Here is a 23296-nt window from a genome sequence, read left to right as displayed (position 1 = left end):
TCCCATCGGCCTATTTTCGCCAGTGTCTGCAACCCCCTTCAGGAGAGAGTACACAACATGTCGCCCACGCGAACACAACAGAGCGGTGGGACCGAGAGGAGAAGCAAAGGAATGAGGCTGCCGAGGTGCGGCGCGGGGTTTTTGCTTCCAAATCGTTTACATCGAGGACGCACAAGAGTGAGTCCTTCTTCCGTGAAGATACATACAACTGTGCGCGCAGAAAGCACACTTCACGCGCCGCCCCTCAGCCTCAGTGGGGAGTGTTCCAAAGGGCTGGCAGTCCAGCTGCTCTGGGCCGAGAGCAGGTCGTTCAGAAGACTGCGCAGGACACCCTCAATGGTCTGCGCCTCGCGCTCCTTGGCCAGGGCGCTATCAGGCTCGACGTCTGCGTCGGCCTCGCTACGCCTGCACACTGTCTGATAATTGGCGATGAGCTCGACGGAAATATTGGGGGTGTAGCCGACCTCGCAGACGGACCCGCACTCAGCACAGATGAGCTTGCCGCGACGGTTGTACATGTTAGAGAGACAGGAGAGGCAGAAGGTGTGCCCGCATGGCCAGAGCGTCTGCGGTTTGTCGAAGACGAAGAAGCACTCGTGGCACGTCGACTCCATCTCCAGCGAGGCGTGAAATGTCATGATGTTGGCTACAGCCACTGTGGCGAGTCGCACTGCGTTCACAAGTGCCTTCTCATGGAGGAACAGGTCTTCCAGCTGCTCCTCAGTCGAACGCACAGCGGCATCAACGTAGCACAGGTCGGCGTCACACACCTGACTGCCCACGTCCGCCGTAGCAGTTCGCTCTTTCCCGAAGCGGTCGAGAAAACCGTCGGCAGCGTGTTCAACAGCGGCGTCCGCCTCGTCACCCTGCTGCTGCTGAGACCTCTCTTCCAGAGTTCGATTCAGGCAAAGCCGATGCAACTTGGCGTAGCGGTTTACCTCGCTGGTGAGCGTGATGGCGTACTGTTCCGCGTTCATGCCTGTGCGCGCCTGTCCAACGGAAAGGTAGTGCACATCCGCACCCATGTCACCCAGAAGTTGGTGTTGACCCTCCACCTCCGCCAGCAGCGCGTCACGCTGCGCGATAAGGTCGCTGTACTCTTCCTCCGCCTCAATGCGAAACTTCTCGTTGAGCTCTGCGTCATTGACGCCAAAACCGGTCAGCGGCGGGTAGTTGTCCTCCGAGCCCTCACCATGTCCGCTGCAGCCATCGGCGCCATCGGCGGCGCCAATGGTGTCGTCAAGACCAGGAAACTGAAAGTTTGGGTTCAGGAACTGCGGCAGCAGGAAGGCGCTGCGACCGTTGCCATCGTCATCCCACATATCCTCCATGCCGTCGAGGATGTTCTTGGCGGTTCGACGCAGTCGCACGTGGTCTGCCTCCTCAGGGAAATGTATGAGGAACTCGTCGAGGTTGCGGCTGTCGTCATCGTCCCTGGGGCGGCGCAACGACGAGTCCTGCGCTGAGGTGGCGGTGGCGGAGAGGGAGACAGCTGAGAAAGGTGTCAAGGTGTGCTGCTTCATCTCCTTCCCTGTAAACTCTTCGCCGGTACCCTGGCCTGCCGCCAAGGAAACCCCCTCGCCATTTCTCCGTGTGTCGTAACGACCGCCGCTGCCAAGGCCACCAGTAACACTGTTGTCACCGCTTGTGCCAGCGTCGACCAATGATGTGTCATGTGTGCCGCTGTGCGGTCCTCCAGCAGCAGTCGATGGCCGTCCGTCAACAACGGTTGTCTCTGCTTCCATGTCGAGGCATACAGTGTTGCTAACCTGGCTGCGCTGCCCGCCAGAGCTCGGCACCGACAGGATGGATGGGCGAGAGGCAGAATGTGGTGCCAGCGGAGACCCGTAAGTGCCATGATCCCCGCCAGCGCCAGTAACACGACCCTTCATCCCCCAAAGCCTTACAGACCCGTCACCGCCACCGGACCTGCTCCGCGTCCTTGAGTCTGCAACAGCGACATAGAAGTTCCTCTTGAGTCGGTGCGCCTCAGCTTCATCGGTAGTCATGGTGTGGCTCAGAGAAGAGAGGGAGAGTGTGGCTAGCAATGGGTGGTCCCATGTGTCCGCTCCAGCACTGCGTCGTTGACAGCCTCCGTCGGCACTTACCGAGATGCGATAGCCAGGAGTTGCAAGAGCGAGGGGAGGGTCGCTACAGTTGTGCGGCATGGCACTCGCACCGAGCATTGGGGTGTCCGCCAGCGGCAACAGATGGTCCTGCTCGTATTTGGTCGGAGAGAGGACGTGCAGGGGCGTAAGGCTGTGCTTCATGTTTGAGAAGACAACACCGCTGCGAGATCCCTTGTTGGATGGGGTCCGCCCCTCATGCCCGCTCTCGCCCAACCCGGATGAACCGTCTTTCACACCGGCTAAGAGGGAGCTGGTGCTGTCTGTCGTGGCGCCTCCACCAATGGACGAGTGCCCATCACCATTACTGTCCTTGCCGTCCAGCATGGGGTATCGGTTACTCGTACCCCGACGACCCTCACGACGCTCCCGCAGCCGCCGCACCGCCTCTGCGCGTTGCTCTGTCGTCATCCTTTTCCCATACATGTGCTCCAGCACCCCTTTGAGCCCGTGCCCGAGAGAGGGGTCATCCATGCAGGAGGCGTTGCAGAACATCGGCCCGTCATCGGGCCGACTATCGAACTCCTCGTTCTCGCCCTGCACAGCGTACGCCGAATCCGCGTCCTCTGTCCACTGAAACAGCATTTGGCTGTCTGTGCAGAGAAACCGCATCGTGAGCCGCGGCGGGGGGCCCGAGGCAGCGCCAGAGTGGCGACGTGCTTCCCACATAAAGCCAGACACCCCGGATCGCACGCGACGGTGTCCCTCGCCCTCTCGGCCGACCGTGTATTGTCCGCTGCGGGTAGTGAAGGTGCGCTTTGACAAGCCGGCGAAGAGGCCACGGTTGTGGTTCGGCACACCCCTGAGGCGGTGTACGCGCACCAGCTCCACAGCCGAGTACGGGTGCACGTCAATTGTGGGCATCTCCACAGTGGAGTGCGCCGCAGATGCAGCGGAGGTTACGCCCTGACGCGTCGTAGCCCCGCCGGCAGCGCTGCCATGCGCCGACATCGTCGTGGTGATTAGTGGAGAGACTTCCTCAAAGGACGGCTCCGGCTCCGCTGAGGCAGGTGCAGTGCTCGCCCCTACAGCAGCTTCAGAAGAAGCACTAGCCGGCCAGGCACTGGCCATGTGGGTGTCACAGGGGGGTACAGGTGGTGGCACGGGTGCTGATGGTGATGGTCTCCGCGTCGCTTCCCACTGCGCCTGCGCGACGCGGGCCTGATGCAGACGCTCCTGGAGTCGCGCCTCCAGCAAGCTGCGTATCTGCGCCGTTAGCACCTGTTGCGCACGGCGTTGCACCTCCTGCGGGCTAAGGCGATATGCTGCTTCTTTCACCGACTTCTCTGCCACAGAGGACGGCGTGGGTGAAGAGGGGGAGGCGCCAGTCGCAGCCGCAGCCGCTGGCGTGCGAGGAAAGTTGGACATGCAGCTCGGCCTCCACGCGTGCTCACGCTGCCGCTGAGAGGTGCGATGGTTGCATGGCCTTGGCGACACACCACCTGCGTTTCCTTGAGGGCGCACTGTGGTTTCATGCGCCTTATGCGGGGGAACGACGGGGTACACATCGAGGGTGCGCATGAAGTGCGACACAGACTGGCCCGCCGGTAGGCGTGGCTCGACGTCGTCAGAGGTGGGCATGTGTTGCTCGCTTGTCACCATGTCTGGGTGTTCGTGAGGCAGCGATGAAAACAGCGGTTACAAATGTTCGCGAGCGTCGGCACGATGCCGGAAGGAGGGAGGGCTGAGAGACGTCACCCGAGAGTGCACGCCCCGCCCTATGTCTACTCGAACGGCCCACAGGGAGGCGATAGAGTGCGTTTCGTGGAAGTGCAAACAGCCAGAGGGTAGAAGCCGAGTAAAGGTGGAAAACAGGCACAGTACAGCCGCGAAGAGGGAGCAACACCTGGTGCTACAGGATGCATACGCAGGCACAGACAGACAGAGAGAGATGCCAGTACATCCGGTGCGGTGTGGGTGAACGACAAGTCCGGGATAGCAGCCACAGCAACAGCAGTAGAAGAGAGGCGAATGTCTCACCGTCCAACCCGCAGCGATATCTCATTGTTGAACACTGTCGACCATAGTCATTCAAGAAGCCACATAGCGTAAGAGAACGAGAGAGGAAAGGAAAGGCAGTCGAATCCATCTTCGACCCCAGTAGACCATTTAGCATTTTCACGTGGTTGCGCTCACTCTTTTTCCCTTTCAGATTGTCTTCCCTCGACTCTCTCGTTGGGCCATGCACCCCCCCCCCTCCTCCTTTCTGCCTCCCGGACAACGTTGTCACGGTGCGATACGGAGGAAGAAGGGAAGATGGGGTGAACACAGGGGGTGACGGCAGAGAGGATGTGAGACGTATAGGGAGGGGAGAAGTGTGACGGCACGAGAATGCGAATCCAGCGTGTAAGTGCCACGCACACGGGCACACACGGGCACCACACGGTCGGGTGCCTCCGTCGATGTTGAGATCCGCTGGAGATGTGACTGTCATGCGACACGCTCAGGCCCGGGTAAGGCTGTAGCCACCGTCAACCTTGACACATGTGCCAGTGATGTATTTCGCGCTGGAGGAGCACAGGAAAAAAACCACGGCGGCCACCTCTTCGGCGGTGGACTCGCGCTGGTAGAGGGGCACCTTGCTACGATAGTCCGCCTGCACCGCAGAGGGCATGTCAGCAGGGAACAGTGACAGACCTGGGCTAACGCCGTTCACGCGAACCTGCAGCGGTGCAAGCTCCAGCGCAGCAGACCGTGTAAGCCCCTCCAACGCCTCCTTAGCCATAGTGTACATGGTGAACCCGAGAAGAGGCTGGTTTGTCATGGCGTCGATCATATTAACGATGGAGTAGTTGTCGCTGCGCTGCTCAGCTGGAATGTCCGCGACGCGCTGGGCGAACGCCTTAATCAAGAAGAAGGGCGCAAGCGCGTTGGTGCCGAAGAGGTCAGCGGCGGCCGCTGCCTCGGTCTCCTCATTCATAGACGGCTCGTGTCCCTCCTCGTCCTTGTTCAGCAGTGGCGTGGGGTAGTAGGCAGAGGCGTTGTTTACGAGCACGTCGCAGCGTCCCCAGTGGTTGTAGCACGCATCCACCAACCCAGCGCAGCGCTGAACGAGGGAAATGGGTGCCGCGCCATGAGCGTTACTGACCGACGCTGTGGCAATGGCGCTCAAGTCCGCCTGCACCGCAATGGCGCTATTCGGTCGCCTTGAGTTGAGCGTCGCGGCAAGTGTGTTCGCGTCTTCAGCAGAGCGATGATAATGCAAGCAGACGGCGTACCCCTGTGCGTGGAGGATTTCAGCAATGCCACAGCCAAGGCGCTTCGCGGCGGCTGTTACTAACGCCACCGGTACTGTCGCAACGGACATCATTCCACTGCCAACTCAGCTCCTCTGATCAAGCAGTGCACACAAATAAAAGAGAGACCGTCTGAGAGTGTCGAAAGAGAACACTCACGAGCAGAGCGTCAAGGTGCAGTTAAGAGAGTCGACTAGTTCGCTCACAGAGTGCTGTCGGGGGGAAAGTGAAAGAAGAGAGGAAGAGAAGATGTGTGGCGCAGGCAGAGCTTCGTGTCAACGATGTGTGCGTGGCTTCGGCGACAATGATGGCATGATTGCAGTGAAGAGCAAGCCAACGACAGTAAATTCAGCTTCACAGAAAACGCCAGGGTGAAGTGTACGTGCGCATGGCCCACTGGGCACCTGGAGAGAGAGATATACAGCGAGGCTGACGCGAAAAGAGAGAAAAGGAGGAGGAGGCGTGTGCCGCGGCGGCGGAGATGAGGAGCAAAAACAAAAGTGTACGGAAGGGCAGTCCTCACGTGCAACGCAACGCTTCACCTGCGAGTGTCAGAGAGAGAGAGGGGGGGGGGAGACAAACAAACAGAGGTGTGCGTGTGCGGCAAGAACGAAGGCCTCGTTGCATTGCGCGAGGGATACACAGGAGGATCACGTAAAGAGCCTCCAGGAGCCACCGAAACGACAGAGAAACCGCGCGAACAGAAAGACATAAAGAGGCACTGAAACGTTCAGTGTGCGGGTCGTCTTTCGGGGGAAGGTGATAAGAGAGGGTGGGAGGGAAGGTCAGTCTTGGGGGAGAGAGGCAGAACGGCGGACCGCACCCACCCACACCAAAACGCGCGGCACAAGAAGGGGCAGAGTTACACTAGCAGCGAGGTGTCCATCAACAACATCAGCGCACCGCGGGGGTGGGGTGGGGGGTGGGGGTTCGAGAAGGAGACCCTTAAAGAGTAGGTCTATCACGATCTTCTTATGCTTCTACTCACTGTCTCCCTTCTCCTGACAGCAAACACACACACACACAATCACTCACATGCCCGCGACTGCTACAGGGGCTTGCGAGCAGCAGCGAGAGAAGCAAAACGACCGCAACCCGGAGCCGCAGCACCGAGAGGCTTTGTCCTTGCGGCTGTCTCTAGCGCACGGCGCTTGTGGGGAGCGGAGAAGAGAGAGGGAGTGACAGTCGGTGACGTGCGGCGCACGGACATCGGTGCGAGAGCACCCTTGACCACGTACCCAGGGAAGAGAGATTGGTGTGACAAAGCACAGCGTGAGAAACACAGAGCGCACGCGGTACACCGATGATTGAGGGGAGGCAGGCAGTACCGGCAGTGGTCTGGTGGTGCGCAGTGCGGAGCACACACGCTCACAGGGATGTGTGCACTTCGAACTTTGATCGGCATCGTGTTTTCCTTTAGCGTAATCGCGCAAATGCGTAGGGGCAGCTGAAGCAGTCGGGCGATGCCATTCGCGTCGCGGTGATTATAAACATCGTGACTGCCCCCTAACGAAGCGATGTACTCGTTGTACAGCGAGTACGGCGGCTGCGCCCCGGCAGAGAGAATGTTACCCCTGTGCAACTTCATCGTCACTTTCTCTGTCACCGTCTCTGCCATCTGGTCGAGCATCTCAGACGCTGACTGGTTCGGAGACTTGAACCACTTACCGTCGTACACAAGCTAGAAGAAGCGCAGTTCAAGCTGGAGCTTGAAGAGCTGTGTGTCGCAGTCGAGAAGCGACGACTCCAGCGTATCCAGCGCCTTGTATGGGATCGTCCCTGCAGGTGTCTCGTACAGGCCGCGTGACTTCATACCCGCCAGGCGATCCTCCACAATGTCCTCGATCCCGATCGCTTGCTTGCCCACTAAGCGTGTTCAGTTCCTCCACAAGTCGCGTAGTCCCCATATTTCTCTCGCTCATCGCCATGAGGATGCTCTTCTCGAAGTAGACGGTCACGTACTTCACGTGGCCTGGAGTCTTTTCCACTGTGTTTCGGCGATTCAGCAGCTTTGGACACACTCGCTCCTTCGCAAGGCCCTTTAAATCGATGCTCTCCTGACTGATGTGCCGCAGATTGCGGACGAGTGACTAGATGCTCCACTCGCCCCACAAAGCAACGCACTTCAGGTTCGAGTCTAGTGCCCTCACCGTCAGCTCAAACATGACCTGGTTGTTGGCCTTCCCTCTGGGCGCCGTAGCAGATCGCGGCAGTATCCTCCTTATGCCCAACCGCCACAAGGTGTTTCGCGATAAGCGGCCGCGCGTGCGATGCCACCAGTATGTACTTTCCCTCGTGCGTGGTGCCAGCTTTCAGCGCCGGGAAGATGCAGCCTGCTACATACTCCTCCCTCAGGCCTAGTAGGTACAGCTTCGACGTGACGGACTTCCTCGCCCCATCCCCCCGCCTGTCTAGCTTGCCAGCATCCTGCAGAAAATTCGCGCAGCATGCTAGCACCTTCGCGCCGTGTCTCTCCCTCAGCTAAGGAGTACTCCCAAATGTGTCCAGGCCTTTGCCGCAGATCGGGGGATACCGTGAATCGCGAGGAAGGAAGGCAGGCTGAGGGAGTGGAGAGATGCGGAAGCGTGTGGGGAGGAAGGAGGGGAAAGGGGGTTATCGCGGGTGAAGGGTGAGGAGCGCTCAGTGGTGCGAGACACGGCGCACGATGAAGGTGGGGTAGAAGAGAAAGAAACCAAAAGGGGTAGCGCAGGGGAAGGAAGTGTGCTGTGACTTGCACGCCAACTGCTGTCACTGCAGCTTGTCGGAGCCTAAGTCGCTCTGTACGTTTGCTGTGGTGGTGCACCTCGGGGCAGTGCGAACACGAAACTGCAAGATAAAGAGAAGATAATGACGCGGCACAAGCAATAACAAACGAGAAGGATTTGGTGAGATGCTTGAGAAGTTGCTGAGCAACACGTGGGTTGCCGTGCGGTGTGGCAGAGAAAGAGCGAGGGAGGTAGGAAGTGTTGGGAGAGGTAGGGGGGGGGGGGCGGTGCAGGGGCGACAGAAAGTGTCAAGGGAGATAAACTAACACTGAGAGAGCATCAATGCGCCCTCACGCGCATCCACAACCAACGCGCAGGTCACTTGTTCACCGTGCCGCCGCTGTATTCATAGGCGGAGCCTCTTCGTGGCCGATACTGGTGCGTAGTCCTGATGGCTTACTGAAAGGTGTAGTGCAGCAAGCGCATCTGAAAAGAGCCACTTGGCCGCCTATGCGGTATAGCGCTTTGTGGCGCACACGCACAAGTCTCCACTCACACCTCTTAAAGGCATCAAGCAGATTTCTTCAACTGAACGTACTGCCGCTGTGCACCTTACTCTTCGGGTACTGTAGAGACACCACTTTTATCCATTTTCTAAGCGCTTTATCGTGAGTGAAAGCAGATAGGAGGAGAGTTATGCACACCAAGAAGCACTTTTTGTTCTGCCCCTTACACATCCTTGAGCAGCGCACGACCGGTGAATGCTGAGCTGCAATCTAAAGATGAGCACGGGGCTCGCTCATCAGCTCACCATCCCAACTGGGCATAGTCCTGTGCGACGTCACAGGAGAAGGTGGTGGAATTCTTTCGCACCACGGTTGCCCAGAGCCTCCACCATCCCGCTAAAGATGGAGTCCGGCCGCTCCGCCAGCTCGTGTGGGCTGCCCATCTCCGCAACAACACCGTGGTCCATCACGATGATCTTGTCGTACTGCGCGACAGTGTGCAGCCGGTGCGCGATCGTGATCACAGTGTACGCCGAGAACGCGCTCATCACAGTCGCCTGGATCTGCCGGTCAAGCGCCGGGTCGATGCTCGCCGTCGCCTCGTCCATCAGAATGAAGCCGCTCCCCCTCTTCAGCAGCGCGCGCGCCATGCACATCAGCTGCCGCTGCCCCACGCTGTAGTTCGACCCGCCCTCCAGCACGCGGCTGTCGATCCCCTCGCTCTCCGACGCAACGCGCTCGCGAAGCCCCACAAGCTCCAGCGCGGCCCACACCTCCGCAGGCGACGCCTCCAGGAACGGGTCCACGTTCAGCCGCACAGACCCGTCGAACAGCACGGGGTCCTGCGGGATCATCGAGAACTGCCGCCGAAGCTCGCGCAGCCCGTACGCGCCGATGTCGCGCCCGTTCACGCGGATCGCCCCGCCGCACACCTCCACCATCCGCATGAACGTCAGCAGCAGCGTCGACTTCCCGCTCCCCGTCCGCCCAACAACGCCGACCTTCTCGCGCGGCGCGATCTGGAAGCTCACGCCGCGCAGCACGAGCGGCAGCCCCTCGCGGTACCGCATCCGCACATCCTCGAACACCAGCGACCCGGCCTGCACAGGGTGTGGCGCGGTGCTCGTCGGGCTCGCAAGCTCGATAACAACAGTCCCCGTCACGTCCGCCGCTGTACCTTCCCTTTTCCTTTCCAGCTTCGCCACCAGATCCCTCATCTTCGGCATCTCCTCGTGCTCCACCTCTCGAGTGTAGTGCAGGACACGCTCCACGCTGTTCATGTTTGCCTCCACCGTGGCAACCTGCCGCACAAGCCAGTTCAGCGTCTCCGTTAGCGTCATCGCCATTGTCAGAGACAGCGAGACCATACCTGTCTTTTGAGTCGCTGCCCACTTCATCTTCCCGGTCACACCAATGAGGGCCACTAAGAAGATAATAACGCAACTCGCAAACTCGAGGCGAACGCCGAGCCAGCGGTTGGAGACGTTCTGCATATACAGTGCGCTGTAAACGACGTCCAGCCGCTTCAGTGCCTCCTGGAGCACTAGGTGCGTCTTGCCGTACGCTGCGATGGTACACTGCCCCTGCAGCGACTCCTCCAGCAGCGTGAACACGGGCGAGTGCGCGATGCTCTTGATACGGCGAGTCTCGCGGTTGGACGCGTTGTACACCTGCATCAGCTTGTAGTAAATGAACGCGCACGGAATAATCGCGACAAGCACGAAGGGCTGCGCGGCCGACATAATAATGATAGTGGAGCACATGGAGAAGAAGTACTGCAGTAGGTAAAGGTAGCTGTCGTTCAGCGTGTTGTCAAGAATACCCATGTCCTTGGTGAAGCGGTTCAGCACGCGTCCCCGGGGCGTTGTGTCGAAGAAGGAGGTCCGCGCGATTCCGACGGACTCGAGGAGGTCGCGATGCATGTTGCGGCTGCCCATTCGCATGAGGTGATAACATAAAAAACACCGCAACGGAGAGCTGAAGATGCCAAGGAACACAATGAGGAGATAGACATAGAGGTACATGTCCGCGCTCTTCTTCAGCGAGTCTGTCGACCACATCGACAACCACACGCCGTTAGCCGCATTCACACACTCCGTCACCACAAAGACGACTAGCAGGCATCCCCAACCAGGCAGGCCACCACACAAGCTCAGATACGCGACGTAGGTTGACCATGGCACACTGCCGGTTGCCTTCTCCTCCCTCGTCATCAGCTTCCCGGCAGAGGCACCCAGCCTAGAGAGATCCTCTTCTGCAAGGTTTTCCCTCTGCTCAGCTTTGGGCGTATCAGCATCCGTCAGAGCAGGAGCCCTTTCAACTCCTGTCACCTCTGCATTTACATCACTGTCACGAGAACTCGCGTCCACGTCGTTCTTCAGTTCACCACGCAGCGTTTCCTCCAGAGACGTCTCCGCAAAGGCAGCGTAGTCGCCAGCAAACACGATGCGGCCGCGCTGAAGCGCCACAATATGATCCGCGAGCGACAGCAGGTGGATTTGGTGCGTGGCAAGCACGCGCGTCTTCCCCGCAAGCGCGCCAAGGAAGCACTCCTCCATAACGCGCTCGCCGACGTGCGCGTCCAGCGCAGACAGCGGGTCGTCCAGCAGGTACACGTCGCGGTTGGCGTATACCGCGCGCGCAAGGCTCACACGCGCCTTCTGCCCGCCGCTCAGGTTCACGCCCTTCTCGCCGATCTCCGTCTCCAGCCCGCTCACCAGCGAACGCAGGTCCGCCTCCAGCTGGCAGCACCGGATCACGTCCTGCAGGTCCGCTGGGCGCTCCTCATCGAAGAACAGGATGTTGCCGCGCACCGTCGCGTTCATGATCCACGCCTGCTGTGGCACATACGCGATGCTCCGCTCTGCCCACACCTCGCCGCTCTGCACCTCGTACTCGCTCATCAGCGCACCCAGCAGCGTCGACTTCCCGCTCCCCGTCGCGCCAATCACCATCGTCAGCTTGCCTTTAGGGACGACAACGTTCACGTCGCGCAGCAGCACCTTCGGCACAAGCTGGTAGTACGTTGTGCCCCCCTTTTCCGCATCCCCCTCCTCGCCAGTGTCAGCGCCACCAGCATTGTCAGCCTGCGCGCTGCCCATGTCTAGCATTGGCCTGAGCATTGTCGGCGAGGAACCGCTTGAATCCGGGTCGCCCAGCTCGTACCACTCCGCCTCCGGCACACCGCGCCGACGGATCCACAGCATCATGCGCTGTATTGCCGTCGTCAAGCGCGGCTTGCACCGTGGCAGTGCCGCCGGCAGGTATGCATGGATTGACGTCTCTTTGAAGACCGCTGCAGCACCGGAAGTACACCTTTCAGTGATGTCCTGCACTTGAGAGCGGCTGTCCAGGCACTCCATGAATGTGGCCACCCGCATTGTCGACACCATGCACTGCAGAATAGCAGAGAGGATAATGGGAATCATGAAGAATGACACCCGCATCGTGTTGAGCAGGGCAATCGTCGGAAAGACAACCTCCGGCTTTAGCGCCTGCCCACTCGCATGGTACAAGAGGAAGACTACCGCAATCACCACCGTCGGCGTCGCGCCGTTCACAAACATAAAGACTACATTGGCCAGGTGGACATCCCGCAGCCACCGCAGCTCTCGATGGCGGGCGTCTTCGATCTGAGCCAGGAAGAAAGGCTCCCAGCCCATAAATTTTACGATTCGGATACCGGAGAGCAGCTCATTCGTGCGCTTGATGCGCAGGTCCACCACGCTCGCCATTTGTTCGGACACATCCTGAAGGTGCTTGGAAATGGCGCCTTGTAGTGGGAGGGACACAAAGAGGACAGCCAAGCCGGGCAGCGCGCACCACCCGACGAGCCTTAAGAGGAACAGCGTGCACAGCGTCAGCTGCAGCGGTGCACTCCAAAAATACATCACGTACCAGTTGAGACTGCCAATGTTGTCCACGTCGTTTCCTACCATGTTCATGACGCGCCCCACCGACAGGTCCGGCCGCTGCAGTGAGCGCTGCGAGATCGTGAGGCACTTCTCAAACAGCAGCGCCATCGACGACGTCTCAAACAGCGCCGCGCTGCGAATGCTGATGTGGTCGTACTTGTGCGCCGTGCAGCTCTGGGTCAGGCTGGTAAGGAAGATCGCCAGAGCGAGCCCCACACCCCAGCCCCACGTCGTGTCGTCCGCATCCAGGTACTTCACAAAGTATTCCAGCAGCACTGGCAGCAGCACCGCGGTAACATCTGACAGCAGCTTCGGTAGGATCTGCGCCCACACGTGGTACCAGTGCGCCCTGCAGAGTGTCAACAGAAAATCCAGCGACGGTGGCGGCCCGGGAGGCGTCTGGCTGCGCGTCGAGCTCAGGTACACCCGCTCCACCGGCTCACACGAGCATCGCTGGTTATCACGATGCGGTTGAAACAGACGCTCACCATGCACGACGCCGTTGTGCAGCGCCGCTGCGCTGCCCGTCGCGGCCTGCCGTCGGTGCCGCGGCGGCACACGCCACTCCACTCCAGCCACCAGTGACCGCGGGTAGTCCGACTGCTGTACGTACCCGACCCAACGCAGCACGCCGCTGGTTTCCGGCTCCGCCTTGTACGCCACCTCACACCCAACATACCCGTCCCAGCGCCGGCTTGCCTCGATGTCTGCATGCACCTGCCTCGACAGCGTGCGCCCCGTGTGGTACGTTCGCGTGCTCAGCGACGGCGGCGGCAGGTCCGCCTCGGTGATGCTTCCCGCCGCAGCCTTGTAGATGAAGTTCCCAATCCAACCGTAGTAGAGCTGCTGGAACCAGCTCGCCTGGTCCTCTACCGTGGGTGTGTAGAGCGGCTCTTCACCCCACAGCTCGTCCAGCTGCCTCGCGAACTTATCCTGTGCCTCCTGCTGGCAGCGGACTTGCGCAACAACGTCCACCACATCCAAACGTGTCGCTAAGCCGGCGGTGCGGCCGTCGTCGGTGCCGAGTTGGGGGTGCCCACGTTGCGAGGAGGCACGGATGATGGGCTCATTGGGCTCACCATGAGATGCTAAGCGTGTATATCTTGGTGATGCCATTGTCTATGCTATAGATGCCCTATGTGTGTGTGTGTGAGTGTGTGTGTGCACTTGTATCCACAGTCCTTCCGCTGTGCGAGGACAGTGCGATGGTCAGTCCTCGTGGAAGTGCGTGGGAGCTCCAAGAGGATAAGGGGGACGTAGTCAGCACAGCGTTGCACAAGTAGCTGCCCGAGAACAGTCGAACAAAAAAAAATGTCACAAACTAAGCACAAGCAAAGTTCGGCAAAGGGCGTCTTGGCGCTCGTCTTTCACGACCGACACAGGAGTATTTAGGATAAGTATGACTTGGGGTAACGCAGGATAGGCTCCAGGCAGGAAACAGAACGAGGATGCACGAAGCACGCATGCACATCACGGGCCCCCACAAGCCCAGGAACTCGGTAACTACCACCGCAACAGCAGCACAAAGCAAAGATGCACGAGATGACCAAGTCGCGCGTACGGTGAATACGGCAAAGCGGCAGAGTGCGGTGCAGAGAAGATCAGCGTTGACACAACACACGCACACCCACACACCCAGACAGACGCCCTTGAGGGGGGGGGTAAGAGGAAAGGAGGTGAAAACCCAGAAGAGAAAGGGAAAGTCGCATTGAGCCGCAGTGTGCCTTCCTTGGGGGAAGAGGAGGGGAGGGGAGTGGAGAGGGTACAACGCGCGCACTGACACACGTGGTTGACCCCACATGAAAGAACATCCGACAAGTCTGGGAAACAAAAGAAAGAGAGGGTACGGCGCAGACAGTGAACTCGACAGCACAACTGCAGTGGCTTCGAAATGTTTTGCTTCAGCTTGTCCACTTTTTGGCGTACAACACAAGTCCGACTTCACGTCCACCCCAGCCAGCCTGTCTCACAGGCCCGATTGCGTGGTGCAGTGCAGCGCTAGACACACCTCACAGCAATGCGCCGTCTCAGTTGTCTGAGCAGCGCCTCTGGCCCACACTAGGCCTGCCCACCCGCCCACCTCGCAGGCCGCCTCGCAGCCGCTCTCACTGTGCCGGTCCCCACGCGGTGCACCCATCGGGGGTGGCGCCGAGGCCCCCCGCACCAGCAGGCAGCGAGGGTCGGGTGGGACGCATTCGAGTCACGCTGACCCTCTGCCCACCGTGTGCACTGCGAGAGGTAGTCCTGTGCACCAGCAGAGGTGGGAAGGAGAGGGGGCTCTGCTTGGCTTCCCTCCCGCACGGGTGGGTAGGCGGGGGTAGTGGATTCTGCGATCTCACGCGCCGAGGTGTCGCACCGTCACCTGGGGTCCGAGAACGACCCAGGTAGAAGAGAACGACCCAGGTAGAAGAGAACGGATGGCGAAACAATATGAGACAACACACTCTCTTGTGGATGAAAGGGAAATGGTCGCACCGAAGGCGCACACTAACACACGCCTCTACACGTGGAAAAGAGGCGCTACACGGAGAAGAAAATGAAGTGAAACGGCTGCAGGTCCACATGAAGTGCCACGAGAGTGCGTAGGTCGCCCTTTGGGGGAGGGGGGGGACCCAACACTTACACAAGGGCTCCCCTAAGTTGACCGTTTAGCGTCGTCTCCTTTCTGCTCTCCAACTACCCACCGGTGATGATGTGTGTGTGTGTGTGTGTGTGTGTGTGGCGGATAGCCATCACGCTGTCCATTGACACATCTCCGACGCTTGCTAAATACCAACGAGGACCATCCATGTAAAGAAGACGTAGAAGAGCCCGACGGGGTACACCACCAGCACCTCACGGTCCGCGTTCACTGTATTACGAAAAAAGCGCAGGGCAGCCCAACAGGCCCACGCCCATGCGATGACGCACAGGAGGAGGTTCACAAAGAACCACGGGATGATCCAGCAGAAGAGCGCGCCAAGACAGATGGGCGCCAAGCAGTAACCCATCGCGCAGTATGTCTGAAAGAACATTATCTTGCTGCCTAGGAGCTTGGCGTTGATGGTGACGACGAGACCGCCGAGCCAGACAAAGATGAAGACAGCAGAGAAGACGGCGGCGCCTTGGTCGTCGCTGGCGTTAATAGTGAGGATAGAAGCAAGCATGAGACATAGGAACAGGGGCCCCCAGAGGTCCCAATCATGAAGTTCCCTTTCATCCCCTAGAGGGGGGCAGACAACCACGACGAGCTTGCGGCCAATCGCCTTGGCATCGCGGAGCAGCGTCTGAAGCACCGGCTCATCCAAGGTGGAGATGGTGTTCGGGTCTGCGTTCAAGTGCACTTCGTTGAGCATCGCGCCTTTTCTCTCTCACTCTCTGAGAAGAGGAGAGGGAGGAAAGCGGTCGTCAAGTCGTACTGAGTGCACCACAGAGGCCCGGAGAGATACACAAGACTGCGGAGAGCGAGGTGGCCGCTAGCAGCAACTCGAGGCACACACACGTATACACACAAGAGGGAGGTATGAAGCAAGGAGAACAGCGCAACAGCGAAACGACAAGACAAGAGCAATAGCTCAGAAAGGCGAGCTTGACTGCACTTGCAGCAACAGTCGCTCGCTTGAGACGGCGAGAGGGGGAAGAGGTTGGTGGAAGGTCTGGAGAGGGGTAAGTGTTTTGCCTTTCCACTCCCTGTCACTGTGCTTTTTTGTCCTCTTCCGAAAAGCCCGAAAGAAGGATGAGGGGCAAACGACGGTGCTCTGTACGTGTAGGTGTGGTCTGTGGTCAGTGGTGTGCTATGGCTTGTGGGGCGTGAAAGTTGAGCTAAGCTGATGCACGGGTGATTGAGGGAGACGGAGGGAGTCAATTGGGGTGTACAGGCGCCGCGCCGTACGCCGTGTGGACGGGTGTTTATTTGTTTGGGTTTCGAAGACATACAGGAAGCGTGGGCAGACGTAATGGGGTGGGTGCGTACCGGTGGAGGAGGGAGTGGGTAAGGTGTTGGGCAAAGTGGAGAAGAGAGAACGCCATTCAGTACACTACTGAGAGAGAAAGGGTGGGGATGGCAGGCATGCGTATATGCGCGTATCTCTGCCGGTGGCAGCAGCGCGTACGGGTGCTCATCCCGCTCACTATAGGGTTTCCTGTGCGTTGGATTCTGCAATGGCGGCGGGGCTTCTTCTTTTCACCCCCCCTGTGCGCCCCAGAAGTGCGGTGCGAGTAGTGCGCTACACGGGAGGTACAGCAAAATCGGTAGGGAGAGGCGCCAAGGGACAGCACAAGCAGGTGGGGCAGGAAAACACGCGTCTTTCCTATGAGTCGATAGACAAGTGAGCACCGCACCTGCGCCATGAGAAGAAGCAAAGGAATTGAGGTAAGCGAAGGACGGGGTGCACATCCCGGCACAGGCGCGCTTGTGTGCGTGCCTTTCATCTGGAGCCCCGCGGCGGCTCAGCATCGCGCGAGTGGCGCTGGAGCTTTTCGTTGATGAAGAGCATGCTCGACTCGAGCTGCGCGCTCCACTGCTGCTCCGCCGGTAAGGGGCGGAGGGCTGCTCTCATTTCTACAGCTCGCTGGTGCACCGACTGAAGCTCCTCGTCGGCTGCCGCCCGGTTCTGCGAAGCCTCAAGCAGGCAACGCTGCCATTCCTCTTGTGTGTGCTTCTGCACTGCAAGTCGGTCACCCCAACGATACAGCGTTATGGAGGCAATGAAGGTCAGTGTAAAACACGCAGGGATCATCATGAAGCTCCACGCAAGCCCCTCTCCTCTCCCTTGAAGGATGATGCCTTCCAGCGTGTCGCAGTGGTGGTGTCGCCTGCCACACGTGTGGAATAGGTCGTTGATGCTCTGAACCTTGTTTCGCTCTCTGCGTGCCGCCTGGAGGAAGGTACCGACGTCATCTGTGCGGTTGTAACGGCTGCGTGAGGAAGTGGTAAGCCACAAGTAGATGCTGCGCCGCCAGCTGTGGCAGACTTGGCTCGTCATGATAACCACACGCGAGCATCACGCTAGCTCTGCGCACCTGTGCGGGCAGCAGAGAAGGAGAAGGGAGTGAACCAATGAGAGATCTGAACTCATCCAACGAGCAAAGAAAGAGTGAAGACGAGTGCGAGTATGCGAAGACCTTCAAAGAACTTCGGCGGTCTTACGATGCGTGACTAGCCGCCCCACTCGTGGGGGCAAACGGAGTAGAAACAGGGAAGGAACGGAGAAGCGGAGGGATGCATAAATGTGCGCGAGCCGATGTGCGGCTGCGTCTGTCAGCACACAGCGCTCTCAGAGTTGCACAGTCCAGTGAGACGCACGTCAGCGGCTGCTGACAAACGCCCTAAAGCGATGTTGCTTCCCTCTTCGGGTGGAGCTGGGACACACGGATCTCTCACTCCCTGGTGTTCTCTGGGGAGGGGGGACGCTACATGCATAGGTGCATACCCCGCCCCTCACATCCTCGAGAATGTCGTCCCCTCCACTTGCCCATCAACACACTCGAAGCTCACTCCTCTGACTGCTTGCTGTTCGTTTAAGGCCTCAATTTTATTCATTGATGACGCCAGGAGCCTCAGTGCGTCGCATCAGTGTCCAGCACTCCCACTCTGCATAGGGATGCAAAGTGTCGGCACCTTATCTTCGGGTACGGTGGCCGCCTCGGGGTGTGGGTGGACAGCTCTGGGCCGGCGCTGCGCCGCAGAGACGTGCGGTCATGATCGCATCTGCCCCCGTACACTACGAGTCGGGCTGGCTACATGACCGCAGCCGTCCCACACCAAAGTCCAAGGAGGCGGCGCTTACAAGACGAGAAGAGGCCGCCCTCGCCCAGCGCCGCACGGGCAACTGCCCGTACCTTGGATTCCTGCTGCGGTGAGCGGCCCGCAGAAGCAACACGGCGTGCAGGTGCTGTGGTGCCTGCTACTCGGCTGGCGCCGTGGTACGCCCCCGCCGCCCTCGCCTGCGCTTCGCTGCCACAAGAGCGCCGACGTGCCACACGATATTTCTGGGTTGCGCGGGGCCCAACGGGCACTCCATGTGACGCCACGATGCTGCGCGGGCGGGCTCAGGAGAGGTCGTCATCCAGACACGCCCCTCATGACACCGACGGAAAGGGACGAAGGCAACGAGCCCCTCTACCCCACCCCGACAGCAGCGCTGCCCCCAATCACAGGCCGCAGGACCCAGAAGCGCGGGCACTGTGCGCACACGCTGCCAAGCGCAGCTGGCATGGCGCATCCCACCCAAACAAAGCATCCGGGGATCGGCAAAGCAACAGGGATGGACGAAATGGGCGCGAGGAGATCCACACCGACCAACCCCACAGTGCACGCGCGCGAAACACGCGGCACTCCCCACCTCCGACCGCGGGGGCTGCTGAGGCACACATGTTGGAGGCACGGCACCGAACCACACCGAATTACGGAATGCCGCCGCTTGAGGCGACTGGGAAGGGGGGGGCATGGCATACGGGCCGGGGCGGGGTCTCGCGAGACTCTGGACGGCGAGGGTCAGGACGTGGGGCACAACAGGGAGGCGGGGGCGGAAGCGAGCGGTGGTTCTATGCACCTCTGCGCTGACTCGCTTCGTGGTGGAATGGACATGCTGGAAGAGGAAAAAGGCTGATGTGACGTCATGTGGTCACCTACTTTAGCGTCCCCATCGCTCCTCAATGGAGGTGCAGACACACACACACACGCATAGATGCAGAGAGGCTCAAGCAGGCGGTGCGGGTGTGTATGTGCAGGCAGGTAGGCGCACGAGCGAGGAGCATAAGAGAAGCGGAGAAGAATAAAAAAGCACAGGCTTTTCTGTGCGAGTCGCGTAAAATAATTCGTTGTGGCGGATGACGCGTGGAGAGACGGACTGGTAGATGCAGCATCGGGCAGCACTACTTTGCGCATCGTTTCCTCTGTCATCATGTCATCCCTTTCGCCTTGCCTTACTCCGTGGTGTGTGTGTGTGGGGAGGGGGAGGGGTGGATGGCGCGATGGGTGGCAGCTACCTTGGATGCGCAGCTCCAGCTATCTACCACAACATGCGATCATCATCGGATCCGTATCGTGTTTGGTAAATCATATAACAAACAAAGGACATCAGCATGACGCAGATAGGACCAGAAGACGTGGTTCTGCAGTAGTGCGTCTGCTTCATCATGAGGCGCCGCTTGCTCATCGTCAGGTTGCGCGGTGGCCGGTTGGTGCCACTTTGCAGCTGTTGCTGCAGCAGCGGTATGGTAGCCTGCCCGATGCGAAATCCACGGCAAGCACATAAATGCGCATTCCAGAACATCTGTTGCTTCTATTCGTTCCCTTGAAGCTTACGCATAACAGCACGCAGTGAAGGCTCGGTGGGAGGACGTAACGACAGTGAAGGACGGAGTACACACGTGAGGGAGACAGAGGTATGTGCGTGCACGTGTGTAATGATGAGTGGGTGGTAGGAGAAAATCCGGAACGGCTACGCTGGTGGAAGGTTGTGAAAATAGGAAGAGCTTCAGGAGAGAGGTGAGGCAAGTGGGGGCATCAAGTTGCGCACCGATATGGCTGTGGCAGTGACACTTGCCTTTTCTTCCTCCTCAAGCCTGCTTGTGGACATGGCACAGATGGTCCGTGACGCCAACATCATGCACCTCTCGAAATGGTCTTCCGTTCCTCTACCCTGAGAGAAGTGTGGCAGTCACAAGCAGGCAGACAGAGAGGCACACACACACACACACGCATACGTGTGGGCGTACAGTCGCTCGCGTGCTTTCTTCTAGTTTAGAACCATTTCGATCTGACGTGTACGCACAGGCTAAGCGACAGAGGGGGATCGACCGGGCGGTGCCTAAAGGAGCGAAAAGAAACCGAGAAGCATCTGCAACGGCACGGCAGCGCAGGAGAGCGGCATCAGATGGCTCAGGTAGACAAAGCGGAAGGGGGGGGGGCGACTGCGCCAGCGCCCCACGAGTTTGAGCCTTTTGGTCAGAGTCCCTAATTCAAGAGAAGTAGAGAGGAAGAGAGGAACCTCAAGCGAATCCTCAAAGACACCCATCATCCATTACCAGTAAGTCGGCGCTGCTGCAGTGACCCCTTCCCGCGCCCACTGGCTCCGTCCACGACTACTTTCCATACATGGCCAACACAATGAAAAGGACTACGAAGGACCACATCAGCAACCACCAGCTATCATCCAGCTGCACACGAGGCTGCCGGTACGCCGGCGGCGCGTGGGGGTCCAGCGGCGGCGGCGGAGCCACCATCCCGCGCATCGCCTCACCGTAAGAGTCGCTTTGTGCGGTCATAATCCGCTGGCGTGCCGCCACGACATGCTCTAAATCATCCGCGTACGTGGGATCGCTGCGGAGATCGCGCTGGTAGGAATCGGACTGCGGCGCTATAATGTCCTCTCGCGTTGCAGAGGGTGCGGCGAACTGCGGGGCGTGCGGTGGCGTTGGCGCTCTGCGTGGTGCCTGACCGCGGTTGGGGTGACGCGCGTGCTCGGAAGCAAAGAGTGGTCTGGCGCCGTCCTTGGTTGTAATGGTGGGGCCGTCGTACAGCCCAGTCAGTGGTCTCCCCGCTGCCTTGTCGATGTTGCGCTGCATCTCAGCTAGTTTTCCATGCCGCGGAGATGACGTGTAATCTTGAATAGTGCCTTGGGGAGTGTAAGGGATGCCACGTGTGTAGTAACGAGTGGTGATGGTGGTGCCCCTGCAGCCCCCGCAGCCACCGCCGGAGCCCCTCGCGCATACTCGGACAGCTCCGTGGCGCATTGAAGCGGAGGCTAAGTAGGGAGAGAAAGAGTTGAACACAGCATGTGCACATGTACAGGGATGGAGTGGCTCTGCTAGTCAGTGAAAGAAAAGGGAGTAGGCATAGGACAGAAACAAACGGCCAAAACACCCCAACCAGACAGGCGGCGAGTGCCAGGCAAACAAATCAGAATAGGATAGGGCGGGAGGCAAGAGAGGGAGATGACCGGTCCAGAGTCTGCTGTGAGATGCAACCCTCCGAACTAGCTGCTTTCAGGTGTACATCGGACTCCAGGAGGGTGACGGCGAGGGAGGAGGGACGGCTGAGCAGCCGATCACGGGGCGCATGATATTACCACCCCCTAAAACAGCTTCGTTCTCCATAAACTTTTCCTGTCGCAGTGAACGTGAAGCAAGCTTGCCATTGAGGGGGCTACAAAGTAGGCGTAAAGGGCGGAGCAGGACAGAGAGGCAGCGCCAGAAGCGGTAGCGCCGTTGTGTCTTAGGCGTTAGTGTGCTACAGCACGGCTGTCCTCAACGTTCATTCAACGCGCTAACATTCTCCCTCCGCTGTTGAGGTGCTGAGGTGTCGTCATCTCAGAGCTGGCACGAGGGAGACGCGGATGCAGAGAGCGGCGCGAGATGAGCAAGCTGGTGAGAGGGAAAAACACAAGGAGAACAGAGAGTTCGCCGTCTTCTGACCGTGTACCAAGTCCCACGTCAGCTCTTCCTTCCGTCTCAACGCTCTAAGCCTTGTCGTCGTCCTCACCCTCAGTATTGCGGTGTGCTGCTCGGTGCTCCAGCGCCCACGCCCGCACTGCGGCGCGCTTCTGCTCCTGGCCATGCGCAGAGAGCACGAACAACCAGAGTGGTACCATGAACATAATGACAATGACAACGGAGGCGCTCGACTCGCGCTCACCCTGCCGCCATGCGTGCTCGTGGGGTGCCTCGACTGGGCGAATGCGCGACGGCGCGTTGCCAAAGAACCGGGCAGGAGTCGCAAAGGCAACGCGCGATGCACTCCTCGAAGCGCAGGCGAATGAGGAAGGTGATGTAGTGAAGCTCTGGAGCCAGCAGGAACAAAGTGTAGACGGAGTACCGGCTAGAGCCCGTAAGGACGACGACATATTGCGACGGTTTACGGCTTCAGAGGTGACGCAACCAGCGCCAATGTGATGGCGAAAGGCGAGGCGCCTGTGCGTGCGTCATGCAGCGTGGGGATGCGCCACTCGGCACGCGCGCAAGTGCAGAAGCAAGAAAAGGACGCGAGAGAGCGAAGTGTTACGGGTGAAGAGAACCACACAAAAATTCGCCGCACTAAGCGCAGCGTCGACGAGTCACCTTGCGACGGGGACTGTGTATCAGCATCCATGACCTCCCTGCTTCCCTCGGCCATTGCTCAGCACCGCCACAGAGGTGCCCCGTAAAACGAGGATTTCAGAGGTTGTCTGCGACACACATGCGCAAGAGCCTTATCAGCCACTTCCAACGAATTCCTCTCCGCTCTGGACGTGGCGTGGTTTTCACTGGCTGCTTCAGCAAGCGATGCGTCACGCGGAAGAGAGGGAAAAGAAAAATACGTAGAGCGAGAGAGCCTCAGCAGCTCGCTAAGATAAAGGGAGGTGCGGGGAGGCAAAGAGGACAAGTCAGCAAAGGTCGACAAGTCTCCGCACGCGCGCGCGGAAGAGCGAAGCAACAGAGAGTCTCAAGAAGAGTACACGCCACCTACTCAACCATTAGCCAGCAGTGTTCCACCCTTACGTTTCATCCATACACACAGACAGCTACCGCACTCCAGTTCCTTTCCATATTTCGGTTGCTGTGGCGCAGCTCGACGAGGTACATGTGCCCTGATGTGTGAAGCGAGGATAGGAAACGATCATGGATCGACGTCCACAAGACACTAGCGAGAGGGGGAAGAGGAGAAAGGTGGGGGTCCGCAGTGCACCTTACAACAGTGCAAAACCAGCGACGTCACTAACACACACGCACACACACACACACACACGCACACACACACACACACACGCACACGCACACACACGCACGCACACACACACGCACACACACACACACACACGCACACGCACACACACACACACACACGCA

At 59.2% G+C, this 23296-nt stretch overlaps 7 protein-coding genes and 1 pseudogene across 7 annotated transcripts, besides 3 other annotated features; all 8 read right to left on the bottom strand.

Annotated features, from left to right (window-relative positions):
* Window positions 1–230: 230 nt before the first annotated feature.
* LPMP_230310 (hypothetical protein) lies at window positions 231–3728 on the bottom strand (the record flags this gene model as incomplete). Its single annotated transcript, XM_010700887.1, has 1 exon — window positions 231–3728. The coding sequence occupies one exon, from the start codon at window positions 3726–3728 to the stop codon at window positions 231–233; it is 3498 nt and encodes a 1165-aa protein (XP_010699189.1).
* Window positions 3729–4569: 841 nt separating this feature from the next.
* Window positions 4570–5436, bottom strand: PTR1 (pteridine reductase 1; the record flags this gene model as incomplete). Its single annotated transcript, XM_010700886.1, has 1 exon — window positions 4570–5436. One exon carries the CDS (start codon window positions 5434–5436, stop codon window positions 4570–4572), a length of 867 nt encoding a protein of 288 aa, XP_010699188.1.
* Window positions 5437–6410: 974 nt separating this feature from the next.
* Window positions 6411–7843, bottom strand: LPMP_230290 (annotated as a pseudogene).
* Window positions 7844–8908: 1065 nt separating this feature from the next.
* On the bottom strand, window positions 8909–13603 carry MRPA (ABC-thiol transporter; the record flags this gene model as incomplete). Its single annotated transcript, XM_010700885.1, has 1 exon — window positions 8909–13603. One exon carries the CDS (start codon window positions 13601–13603, stop codon window positions 8909–8911), a length of 4695 nt encoding a protein of 1564 aa, XP_010699187.1.
* A 778-nt stretch (window positions 13604–14381) lies between these two features.
* Window positions 14382–14838: a repeat region.
* A 414-nt stretch (window positions 14839–15252) lies between these two features.
* Window positions 15253–15822, bottom strand: HTBF (terbinafine resistance locus protein (yip1); the record flags this gene model as incomplete). Its single annotated transcript, XM_010700884.1, has 1 exon — window positions 15253–15822. The coding sequence occupies one exon, from the start codon at window positions 15820–15822 to the stop codon at window positions 15253–15255; it is 570 nt and encodes a 189-aa protein (XP_010699186.1).
* A 1071-nt stretch (window positions 15823–16893) lies between these two features.
* On the bottom strand, window positions 16894–17451 carry LPMP_230260 (hypothetical protein; the record flags this gene model as incomplete). Its single annotated transcript, XM_010700883.1, has 1 exon — window positions 16894–17451. One exon carries the CDS (start codon window positions 17449–17451, stop codon window positions 16894–16896), a length of 558 nt encoding a protein of 185 aa, XP_010699185.1.
* Window positions 17452–18064: 613 nt separating this feature from the next.
* Window positions 18065–18456: a repeat region.
* Window positions 18457–18592: 136 nt separating this feature from the next.
* Window positions 18593–18951: a repeat region.
* A 1603-nt stretch (window positions 18952–20554) lies between these two features.
* LPMP_230250 (hypothetical protein) lies at window positions 20555–21037 on the bottom strand (the record flags this gene model as incomplete). Its single annotated transcript, XM_010700882.1, has 1 exon — window positions 20555–21037. The coding sequence occupies one exon, from the start codon at window positions 21035–21037 to the stop codon at window positions 20555–20557; it is 483 nt and encodes a 160-aa protein (XP_010699184.1).
* An 893-nt stretch (window positions 21038–21930) lies between these two features.
* Window positions 21931–22314, bottom strand: LPMP_230240 (hypothetical protein; the record flags this gene model as incomplete). The annotated part of the gene is made up of 1 exon (XM_010700881.1): window positions 21931–22314. The coding sequence occupies one exon, from the start codon at window positions 22312–22314 to the stop codon at window positions 21931–21933; it is 384 nt and encodes a 127-aa protein (XP_010699183.1).
* Window positions 22315–23296: the final 982 nt, after the last annotated feature.

Source organism: Leishmania panamensis (genome assembly GCF_000755165.1).
Source record: "Leishmania panamensis strain MHOM/PA/94/PSC-1 chromosome 23 sequence".
Classification (NCBI taxonomy): Eukaryota; Euglenozoa; class Kinetoplastea; order Trypanosomatida; family Trypanosomatidae; genus Leishmania; species Leishmania panamensis.
This window is presented reverse-complemented; position numbering and strand designations above follow the sequence as displayed.